The 12,479-nt window shown below is 32.6% G+C and overlaps 2 protein-coding genes across 2 annotated transcripts; both read right to left on the bottom strand.

Annotated features, from left to right (window-relative positions):
• Positions 1-2,711: 2,711 nt before the first annotated feature.
• On the bottom strand, positions 2,712-5,672 carry LOC115977808 (peroxidase N-like). The gene is made up of 4 exons (XM_031099837.1): positions 5,457-5,672; positions 4,814-4,996; positions 4,216-4,381; positions 2,712-3,133 (listed from the first exon to the last, which is right to left on the bottom strand). Exons 1-4 carry the CDS (start codon positions 5,670-5,672, stop codon positions 2,712-2,714), a joined length of 987 nt encoding a protein of 328 aa, XP_030955697.1.
• Positions 5,673-8,118: 2,446 nt separating this feature from the next.
• Positions 8,119-11,740, bottom strand: LOC115977791 (peroxidase N-like). The gene is made up of 4 exons (XM_031099814.1): positions 10,650-11,740; positions 10,003-10,185; positions 9,392-9,557; positions 8,119-8,739 (listed from the first exon to the last, which is right to left on the bottom strand). The coding sequence occupies exons 1-4, from the start codon at positions 10,863-10,865 to the stop codon at positions 8,318-8,320; spliced, it is 987 nt and encodes a 328-aa protein (XP_030955674.1). The 5' UTR covers positions 10,866-11,740; the 3' UTR covers positions 8,119-8,317.
• Positions 11,741-12,479: the final 739 nt, after the last annotated feature.

The following is a 12,479-nucleotide window of genomic DNA, read 5'->3' as shown; positions in this document are numbered from 1 at the left end:
TGATGAGTTGGAGATTTGGATTTAAGAAAACCATTTGGGTTGATGAGTTAAGATCTAGATCTAGGATTTGTTTGATGATTTGTATGGAAGAGATAGAGATGGAAGAGAGTCAGGTGGAGAAGAGAGATAAAAAATTATTGAAAAAATAAAATACAAAGCTACAATAACCGTGTATATATACACGGTTACTGTAGCAAGTTTGGATATTTACAAATCTTTGCAAGCTCTGATGCATGTCTATTTTTTGCTATAGTGAGTAAATTTTTGCATTTTTTTGTATTTTACACCCACGGATGCAATTGCTCTAATTTTCAAAATACCTCATATCATATAAACATTTGGACAACGAATTGATTACTTATTTGGTAACTAAATATTAGGTTAACACAATTTTATGAAATATGAATATCTAAACTCCCCTCCCCTCCCAACACCCCCCCCCACCCAAAAAAAAAAAACAAAAAACAAAAAAGTTAATCATTCTTCACTATGTTATTTAATTTAGTCCTTATTAAGTCTAGCCCATGAAGGGATAAATTTAAATGTTCCTTTATTCATTTCAGAATTCTACATTGATGAGAAGTAAGGATATGTAGTAAAATATGGATGACCTAATTAGTTCCTATCCGCCATAGGTTAGCACTTGTTTTGAACCCACAAAAATTTTCAAGGTTTCATTTAGAATTGGTCTTGCGATTTCTCATATTGAATTAGAGTTGGCCGCATGTATTTTTTTTGTCATTCAATTTTATCCAAAGTTATACTCTATAACATTTTAAACTAAATTTCAATTTATACAAATTTCTACTAATGTTATTTTTGATCTTCCTCTATCTTCTTTTTCGTCTAATTCACTTGATTTGAATCAACTTACTCTTCTCACCTAGTATTTTAATTTCTCTCCTTTGCACATGATGAGATCATTTCAAGTGAATATCCCTCATTTGTTTTATCAATATGGACTATGCTTATCTTTAACAAAATTTCCTTATTTCAAATTCTATATTTCCTTATTTTTATTTATCTATCTTAACAATAGGTTCCATAGAGCTTAGCTGATCTTATAGTAGTCTTAATAGATATTCCACTGCATCCATAGGACCATTACTCTTATCCAATGATTTACACCCTCTTTAATCTCATTATCTTTATGAATTGTTTATCACAATATCAGAAACTGTTTCACTTTGGTATCCTTCGACTATTAAGTCTTGTAACTCATTCATTTTTGTTTTTACTTTGACTAAACTTATATTCTATTTTCTATGTTTTTAGTCCTAAAACGGTTAGACTCTAAAGAAATTTTCCTATTTTCTAACTTGACTTTAAGTTTATGTCTAGTTTCATCCACTAAACTTAAAGCATCTACAAAAAGCAAATACCAAGGGGCATTATCTTGAATCAATTTAGTGATTCCATTCATCACAAATACAAAGGGATATGAATTTAATGTTGGTTCTTGATGTAATTCTATCGTTATAGGAAACTCACTTATGATTCCTTCACTTGTTCTCACACTGGTTATAGCTCTATTATACATATCCTTACTTAATATATTCTAGATGAATCCCTTTCTTTTCTAAAACTCACATATAATTTCTCCAAGTTTCCCATATCATAAACTTTCTCTAGGTTAATAAAAACCAGATGGAGATTTATATGGGCTTTTATATATTTTTCTATTAAATATCTAAGTAAGAAGATAACTTCCATCATTGATCACATACAGAGGCATAAATCCAGATTGATTATCTGATATTGTTGTTTTGTGTCTTTATCTATGTTTAATCACTCACTCCCAAAGTTTTTATAGTATAATTCATGAGCTTAATTCCGTTGTAATTAGTATAACTGAATATCTCTACACACACACACACACACATATATATATATATATATGCATATATATATATATATATATATATATATATTGGTGTTCAAACCACTATTCATGGTGAATCCACCACCACCTAGGGCATCCTCCAAATCCCGCTCCTGACATTGGCATTGTAAAGGAGATAGAGAGTCATAAATTTTGCTTGGTGCATGCATGATGCATGATTGTCAATTGATGGGCTTCACAACCTTAGATTTGACTAAACTTGCCAATTGATGGCCTTTGACTATTTTGGGGATTTACTTTAGAAGGTAGTAGACTTTATTTTGGGGACTAACTGAATTATTTTATATATGTGAGGTTTATGAATGCGGTTGAATGTTATATGTAAGCATCGAATTAGCCAAACTACGTATATTCACACATCAACTTAAAAAAAAAAAAAAAAAAGATTTTACTGTTGGTGTGAATGCGATTTATCCTAATTTAAAATTTCAATGATATTTGGAATGGGAACTTTTGCTGCCATAAAAACTGAAGATGTGAGATGTTACAATTTCTCTGTATAGTTATTAAATGGAAAATCATTGGCTACTGGATTATAGACACCGGTTATAAATTGATTTTCAAGCCTTCATTCTATTTTGCATTACATATCCCAAATTATTTAAGATACATTTCGAACTATAGTAATGAAAAAAACAGCAATAAAACCACACTATAGAGAATTAAAACAAGGCCCAATGATACATGACTACACTGACCATATACCGAGTAGCAGACTTTAGTGTACACACACATACACATATGTGTGTGTATATATATATATATATTGTTTTTTCCTCCATTAAATCCTTCTTGTGTTCTGCACAGTTTATGAGTTCACAACCCTACAGTTCTTTCTGATCTCTCCATTGGACCCAGTAAGTGGACTTATATTTCCCATCTTGATCATGGAATTAAGAAAGTCAGCAAAGAAACGACTAGGATTAGTGCTGTAACTTTGTACCAAACTTTGGGTTGTGGTTTTGGCCTCGTCACTAGAGAATAAAATTTGGTCAGAACCAAGAAGGCCCTTTTGATTAAGCAAGTTCTGAAAGTAGTGGTTGTCAAACAAATCAGTTGAGTTTCGATCCAGGAATGTTGTCTTGTTTCCATCACCATTCACTGGGCATAAATTTTGCAAATCGGACAACATATTCGTATCCAAAGTACTGTCCGGAATGCCTGGTCCCGAGAAGTTATACAACCTATTGCTGAAGACGGCACACCTAGCTTGTCCAATCGTATGACCTCCTATACAATGCATCGATTGAAAAATATAAACATCTAAAAACGGTAAATGAATGTTAGAGGGAATATGTATATGTGTGATTACAAATTATCAGTGGTTGGCCATATTAAAGAAGGGTCTGGTTAATAGATGTTTTTAAAGTTTTTATAAATAAATAATTTTAGGAAAATTTTGATATTATAATTTATAAGAGAGAGTAACATATAAAAATTTTGAAAATGAAAATAATAATTAAAGGTAGGGTAAACTGTATTTTTGCTCTCTTAATATGGACTTTGTTTGATTTTGGTCCATCATTTTAAAATATTTGATTTTGGTCTTCCAAACTTTAAAATGTAACCATTTTTTTTTAAAGAGTTTCAACATATGATGTCCGCTTATCAGATCAAGGCATCAATCAATTTTTGGTGTAGACGGGGATTGAATTTTAGATTTCTCATTCAACTATAAAAAACTTTACCAGTTAAACTAACTGGAACCCACTAAAATGTAACCATTTTGTTTTGACCCCTTTGTCTATTTTTCATTTATTTATTGCTTTCCATTCATTTCTTATTTGCATTTTTGTTCGAATTTAGTCCTTTAAAGGTTGGATTGGTTTTAGTTCCTTAAGTATAGGGATCCCTTATTATGGGGGTGCTCTAACATTCCACTAGCCACCTAAATAGAAAAATGGGTGCAATGATTTAGGGGGTGTTTGGTTTGTATTTTCAAACAACAATTTTAAGTTTTTAAACAACATTACACGTATTTTTACACACTTTTTCATCCACACGTATTTTCATACATGTTTTCAAATAACAATTTTTAGTTTTTAAATACATGTACCAAACGAGCCCTTAATTGTTATATTTTAAAATTTTGAAAGATCAAAATTAAACATTTGAAAATTAAGAAACTAAAACCTAGCAATGCATACCCCATATTTGAGGGATAAATTAAAAAAAAAAAAAATGACATTTTACCCTTATATTTATAAAGGCAATTTTAGTTTGGTGAATTTGAGAGAACTTTTGCTAAACATGCTTCAATGGCATGTTATGTTAGTTAAATTTATAGTGTAATTTATGCAAAATTTAAGTACCTGATAAGGACACCACGTCTGTGACATTGAGACCTACATTTGCAAACTTAAGAGTGATATTACCCAAGTTGTCAAATGGAGAAGGAAGCCCATTATTTGCTCCCGTTTGGTTTGCCACAAGTCCATCTCTTCTGCCCAACAGAACCTTCCATATTGGTCCTCCACTCTGCAAGCCATTAAAAAACATGATAAATGTTGAAAGATAATTTTGAACTCAGATTTCATAAGACTTGTTTTGTGTGGTAATTTAGTGTGTACTTGAAGTTCCTTCAACATTAAATATTCCCTAATGTTATTTTACTGATTCTAATTAGCTGTTTAGCATGTAAATGCAACTATATACAACGACAATGACAACTAAGTCTTAGTAATAAAATTTTGGGGATGACAAGGGATACCTTAACAAAGTAATTAGAGTTGGCTATGTATATTCTTAACTCTATAATTCTAAAAAAAAAGGGTGAAACTTATAAATGACCTCTATTTCATTATCTTTAACCTAAAGTTGCTACCAAATATTAAATTGTATATATTATTCTACTAGTGAATAGTGATCATATATACATGTCAACTAGAGAAAAAAAGGATGTAAACTTACTAAGAGTACAGAATCTCGGGCAGCTATAGCTAGTATATCAGCACATGATACAACACCAGGGCATGCACTCTCCACAGAGCTTTTGATATTATCCACAACTTCAAATCCTCTAACTGAGTTTAAGTTAGGTAGAGCAAACTTCTCACCATCGCTTCCATCCAATAGTATTGATCCATCGCAACCCTATGCATTAAGAGTAAAGAAAGTTTTCCTAATTATTTGTGATATAACAATGAGGCCCTTAATTTAAATACAAAAGGAAGTTAAAAATATGAAAGAGTGGCTTCATAGGCATATTCACTTCTAATGTATTAAAAGAAAGTACTTTAGGGATAAATAAGAGTAGCAAGGAATACTTTGAGTGTCCTTGTTGATATCCTTTTTAGAAATGAAAAACTCCTTAATTTGACAAGCATTAATCGAGAGGTTTCGCTGAATTCTTCAGCTTTTCATAGAATAAATTAGTCTCATTACTTAAAAATTATAAACCCTTTCATGACGTAGGGTTATCTTTCTCATGAAACAAGCAAAATATGGTAAAAACACCTTTAAAAGTCAAGAAATATAGTCTATATAGACAAATGACAGAACAAATTTGATGGCCATTAAGTGTAGACAAAAAAAAATTGATGCTTGAACTTACATTCACAAAGCAATCATGGAAGTGAAGCCGAAGCAAAGAGGCAGCCATACGCGTTTCAACCTTAATAGCATTTTGCACCTGTGTCCTCACAATAGTGAGAAGATTTGGACATGATGTGTTATAAAAATCTGTATTAAGTTGAGACCTTGCAGCAAGGAACAACATAAAGAAAGCCAAAATCAAAGAATAACCATAGAAGCTATTAGACTTCTTCATGGTTATTTTAATAGCTTCCACACAAGTAGTTAAGGGATGCAAAGAACTCAGAAAGATAATTTAATGTAAGTGTTAAGGCTTTGAGGCATGCAATATCTTTCAGGCTTAATTTATAGCCGAGAGAATGAGAGAATTAGCAATTTTATAATCTACTATAATAAAATTGATATGTTGTTACTTTATAAGTGCTGATGATGTATGGCTGCTGCAGATAATGTCTGCCTGAATTCATGACTGCGATGAAATTGATACTTAAATAAATCTAAAGAGATTAGTAGTTTTAATATTACCGACATGATAGTTAATTGAAAGAGTAGTGGGTTCATAGTTATCAGATTGCATAGAAAATGACCTTCTCATGCAAGTTCATGAATCAAAACACAGTCAGAAGCATTAGTGCTTGTGGAAGAGCTCAAGCTTTTTGCCACCACTTGGGTGCACGATTTAGATATGCGTGCATTAAGAATGTTTAAGATTTAAATTTTGTTGGTATTAGCATTCTGGGTTTTAGTAAAGATAATTTTATAGTGGTTTATTGTGCATTGGTTCAATATGCCAGACTTAGTAATTAAATTAAGTTAATCTAGGGGCTGATTCTCAAAAAAAAAAAAAAAAGTTAATCTAGGGGCTAACTCTAGACCTTATAGCTCTTATATCATATATACCATATTAGGGTTCTTTGTGTAATATACTTCATCACATAATATAGATGTAGTTATGTAAGAGTTTTACACTGTGGATATAGGCCGACAGATGTTATATATATATATATATATATATATATATATATATATACCATATTAGGGTTTTTTGTGTAATATACTTCATCACATAATAGAAATTTAGCTGTCTAAGGGTTTACACCATAGATATAGGCCGCCAAGTTAAACCACGTAATGACATAACCTTAATATTTTCTCTCTTTTGCATCTTTACTCCATTTTCTAGTTCATTCAATTTATTTAACCATTTTCATTTTGGCCCCTCATTTTTAATGCTTTAATTAACCATATCTTGTCTTATCTTATTTATGGAATTTATTAACCTTAGTTAGGATATTCCATAGTACCCAATTAGAGATGTTGGTTTTAAAATTGTTATCTGTGGTTTGACATTTTGATTGAACAACTAACCATGATACAAAATGTTTACTTGGTTGTCCATATATGCGTCACACACCCAGTACGCACTAGTTAGGTTTTGACATTTAGATGAACCATCACCTAATAGTTGCCATGAGGCCCATGACATACGAAATGAGAATGATGTAGATCATGGCTCTCTTGAAAAATTATTTGAAATCATTGCATAACAAGGTACAGATATCCTCCTGAGTGAAGTGAAGGATATAAATAATGAATTACACGACAGATAGTGGGGGAGAAAGAGAAGTGGGATTCGAATCATAGAAGAATATTATTATCATTGGACTATCACTTGAACTCCCAATAAATGACCTAATTTAACACACAAATCATCGAGACTAACTCTAAGGGGTTAAAATAAAATGATGTAGAGAGAGAATGAAAAAATAAGTGAATTAACATAGTTCGGCTTGATGACTTATATAAAATAAATTACCCGATCTTTAGAATTCTTTACTTTGAAATTTAAAGAAGTGGATCAAATAAGTCGAAGTGAACCAAATTAACCAAAATAGACCGAAGTGGGTCAGTTGCACACCCCTCACATATTTGCCTTAGCAATTGTGGGTTGATGATGTGCTCTAACAACTTAGACTTAGATTTGATCCAACTTGCCCATCGACGGCCTTTGACTACCCAATTGATCACGAAAATCTCATTCATGCCTAATTCTAACCTCACGACCAACCCAATACCCATTGGTTTGACGACGACTGTTGTTGATCAATCAGCGTCAATAATCAATATCTTTGTCCTCCACCAAGATATATTAATTCTCATTAAGAGTGTTAGTCCCACATTGGTATGAAACTAAGTATCCGTGGGGGCAGTCCCTATATATTTGTGTAACTTTTGTGTGTGGAAGAGACTGAAGAGTGAAGATAGCTTTTGTCTTGTGAATATTTTGGAGATTTGAGTTGATTTGTATTTGTGAGAATTTATGAATATGGTGTTTTTGAGATTTGGAACGCGTTTGATAGTAGATTTAAGTACTTAACATTAAAGCATAGAATTATCCAAACCATGTTATTGTAATGCTAACCTTTTAATTTTTTTTAAATTTTTTAGGAAAAATAAATTTTTTTTTTTCTATAGATTTTATATTTCTCATAAAAGTGGTATTAATTTTTTTTTTTTAAATGATTCATTAACAAATGCCTTAAATGCTGGATCAAGATTTTATTGTTTGTGTGCATGCAAATTGATTAATTTTAAATTTCAATAAATTGTATGAGAACTTTCACACTGCCATAAAAAAACTGATCGAAGATGTGAGCTTTCACAATTTCTCTATACGGTTATCAAATGGAAAATCATTCGCTACAGGATTCAAGAGAACTAGTTAGAAAAAAGCCAGCAATAAAACCACACCATAGAGACTCAAAATATGTCACTATGATACATGACTACACTGATCATACATGATACAACGAGTAGCATACTTTAGTACATATCTTCTTCTTTTTTCCCAAATCAAATCCTTGTTAAGTTCAACACAATTTATGAGTTCACAACCCTACAGTTCTTTCTGATCTGTCCACTGGACCCAGTAAGTGGACTTATATTCCCCATCTTGATCATGGAATTAGCAAAGTCCGCAAAGAAAAGTGCACTATTAGTGCTGTATCTTTGGACCAAACTTAGGGTTGTCGTTTTGGCCTCATCACTAGAGAATAAAATTTGGTCAGAACTAAGAAGACCCTTTCTATTGATCAAGTTCTGAAAGTAGTGGTTGTCAAACAAATCATTTGAGTTTCGATCCAGGAATGTTGCCTTGTTTGCATCACCATTCACTGGGCATATATTTTGCAAATCGGACAACATATTCGTATCCAAAGTACTGTCTGGATTGCCTGTTCCGGCGAAGTTGAACAGCCTATTGCTGAAGAGAAGACACCTAGATAGTCCAATTGTATGACCTCCTATACAAATAATATACAATGCGTCAATTGAAAAATCTAATCCTCTAATAAGTGGTTTGTCATGTCATGTTAAAGAATTGTATGAACCAAGAATTAGTGCCATCATATGAACTCTGATGGCTAGCTATAATATTGTAACAGGGAGCAACATATAAGAAATTGAACTTAGGGTAAACTGAATTTTTGGTCCTTCAAGTATGGAGTGTGTTTGATTTTGGTCTTTCAAATTTTAAAATGTAACAATTTAGTTTGATCGTTCCCTTCATAATTTTTTTCCATTTATTTATTGCTTTCCATCCATTTCTTATTTGCATTTTTGTTTAATTTTAGTTCGATAAATATGGGGTCCTTTTAATATGGGGTGCTCCAACATTTCGTAGTCACGTAAATAGAAGAATAGATGAATGAACTATATTTTAAAATTTTGAACGACTAGAGAATTGAATGTCTAAAAATTAAAAAACCAAAATCAAACATGTTTGAGGGATCAAAAATGCATTTTACCCTTATGATTAAGAAGGAAATATTTCTTTTATATGAAATTATGAAGGCAAGTTTAGTTGGGTAAATTTGAGAGAACTTTTTCTTAACATTCTTCAATATTTGCATATTATGTTAGTTAAAATTATAGTGTAATTTATGTAACAAGTACCTGATAAGGATACCACATCTGTGAGATTGAGGCCTACATTTGCAAACTTAAGAGCGATATTACCCAGGCTGTCAAATGGAGAAGGAAGCCCAGTATTTGCTCCCGTTTGATTTGCCACTAGCGCATCTCTTCTGCCCAACGGAACCTTCCATGTAGGTCCTCCACTCTGCAAACCATTACAGAACATGATAAATGTTGAAAGATAATTTTGAATTCAGATTTCATAAGACTTTTGTGTGTACTTGGAAGTTCCTTCAACGCCAAATGTTTCTCTAATATTATTCTATTGATTCTAATGTGCTGTTTAGCATGTTGCTGCAATAATATATTACAACAATATCAACTAAGTGCTACTTATAAAATTTTTAAGGTTGACAATATATACCTCAACAAATTAATCAAGGTCAACTACATGCATTCTTAACACTATAATAATAGCAATTATAAATGACCATTATTTCATTCTTTTGAATTTGAAATTGATTCCAAAAATCAAATTGTATATTAGTCTATGTATAGTGGTGAGCAATGAACTAGTGAATAGTGATCATATATATATATATATATATATATATATCTCAACTAGGGAAAAAAAAAAGATTTAAACTTACTAAGAGCACTGAATCTCGAGCAGCTATGGCTACTATATCAGCACATGATACAACACCAGGACATGCACTCTCCACTGAGCTTTTGATATTATCCACAACATCAAATCCTCTAACTGAATTTAAGTTGGGAAGGGCAAACTTCTCACCATCACTTGTATCCAATAGTATTGATGCATCGCAACCCTATGCATTAAGAGCAGAGAAAATTTTACTAATTATTTATGATACAAAGAGGCCATTAAGTTGCCCCCAAAACGTTAAAGAGGAAAAAAAGTTAAAGATATGGTTTAGTGGCTTGCTAGGCATATCCACTTCTGATATATTTATAAGAGAGAGTACTTTTTGGATAAACAAGAATACCAACGAATACTTGAGTGTCCTCTGGTTGAATTCCCTTTTGAAAATGAGAAAGTCCTTAATTTTACAAGCATTGGTCAAGGGGTTTTCATTGAGTTCTTCAGTTAATTCTTGGAATAATTAGTTTCAATACTTAAAAATTATAAACCCTTTCATGACCTATGGGTGTCTTTCTCATGAAACAAGTATGCTAAAAACACCTATTAAGGTATTGAAATAGACAACTAACAGGATAGTTTTGAAGGACATTAATGAAATGTTGATAAAGAAAATTTGATGCATAAACTTACATTCACAAAGCAATCATGGAATTGAAGCCGAAGCAAAGACGCAGCCATACGCATTTCAATCTTGATAGCATTTTGAACCCCTCTCCTCACAATAAAGATAAGATTTGGGCATGATGCCTTATAAAAATCTGTAGTCAATTGAGACCTTGCAGCAAGGAATAACATAAAGAAAGCCAGAATCAAAGAATAACCGTAGAAGCTATCAGACTTCTTCATGATTATTTCAGTAGTTTCGACAGAAGTAGTTGAGGGATATTGCAAAGAAACTAAAAAAAAATAATGTAATGCAAGCGTTAAGGCCTTGAAGCATGCAGCATCTTGCAAGCTTAATTTATAGCCGAGACAGTGTGTGCCTTAGCAAGTTTATAATCTGTTATAATATAATTGATATGTTGTTACTTTATAAGTGCTGATGATGTATGGCTGCTGCAGATAGTGTCTGCCAGAATTCAATACTGCTCTGAATTTGATACTTCAATAAACCTCACAGATTAGTAGTTTTAATATTACCGACACTATAGTTTATTGAAAGAGTAGTGGATTCATTGTTATCAGATTGCATAGAAAATGATCTTCTCATGCAAGTTCATGAATCAAAAAACACAGTCAGAAGCATTAGTGCTTGTGGAAGAGCCAAAGCTTTTTGTTACTACTTGGGCGCACGATTTAGTTATGCGTGCATTAAGAATGTTTAAGATTTAAATTTTGTCGGTATTAGCATTCTGGTAACTTAGATGGATGGCTGTGTTTTTGTTAAAAGATAATTTTATTATAGTGGTTTATTGTGCATTTGGATCAAGATGCCCAGCTTAGTATAAATTAAGTTTGTCTAGGGCTAATCCTAGACCCTATAGCTCTTATATATACCATATTAGGATTCCCTATGTAATTGTCTAAGGCTTTACACCATGAACATAGGCCATTATGCCGAACCACGTAATCTTAAGTGTTCTTCCTCTCTCTTTTCCATCTCTACTCTATTTTCTATTTCCTTCAATTTCATAGTTTTCATTTTGGCCTGTCATTTTTAATGCTTTATGAAAGCTCGAAATGTGTAAAAACACAAGAGCTTGTTTAGAACCCCAATTCAAATTACGGCTTGATTGATTTTACACTAACTTAATACTGAGTGCGGAATAGTGTAAACGCAAGCAAACAAGCAAGAGAGCTACTCTAATTCATATTTAAAGTAACACAGCAGTAAAATGAAATGAACAAGAGTAGGGAAGAGAGATACAAATACAGATAACACCGAGACGTGTTATCGAAGAGGAAACCGAAGAACTTGGCGAAAAATCTCTCTGCCGCCCTCCAAGCGGTAATCGATCCACTAGACAATCAGTTGGGATATATGGGTAAGCAAGAGACCCTCCAAGTCTAATCTACCTTCTGTACCTAAGCCCTCTAAGCTCCTACTCCAACAAGGCTTCTCGGAACCATGTCTTGTCTAGCTCTTCGAATCCCGCAACAAGCTCCATGTTGCATCTGCCATCCTTGACTTCTTTCAATATTTCCCAACAGCACCAAAATCTCACTGGACACTCTCAAAAGGTGTGGTAAGTGTTTGGGCTATTGACCTCTCAATGGTATAGAAATGAAAAGGTAGAAGATGAGGAAATTCTACAAATAAATGTGTAGAGAATTTTTGGTATAACAATTTCTAACTCTCAAGTGTTTTAGCTAGGGTTTTCTCTCAGAAACTCTCCTTCACATTTGTGGGTAATATGAGTATATATAATGAGGGTACAGAAAGTGTGTATCACACAGTACAGACTGGCAGGACAGAATGTCTCGCGGGTGTCTCGTGGGAAGGCCTTACCCGCGAGATAC

The sequence above is a fragment of the Quercus lobata genome, chromosome 1 (genome assembly GCF_001633185.2).
Source record: "Quercus lobata isolate SW786 chromosome 1, ValleyOak3.0 Primary Assembly, whole genome shotgun sequence".
Classification (NCBI taxonomy): Eukaryota; Viridiplantae; Streptophyta; class Magnoliopsida; order Fagales; family Fagaceae; genus Quercus; species Quercus lobata.
Note: the sequence above shows the minus strand (reverse complement) of the source record. Positions and strands in the feature narration are given on the sequence as shown.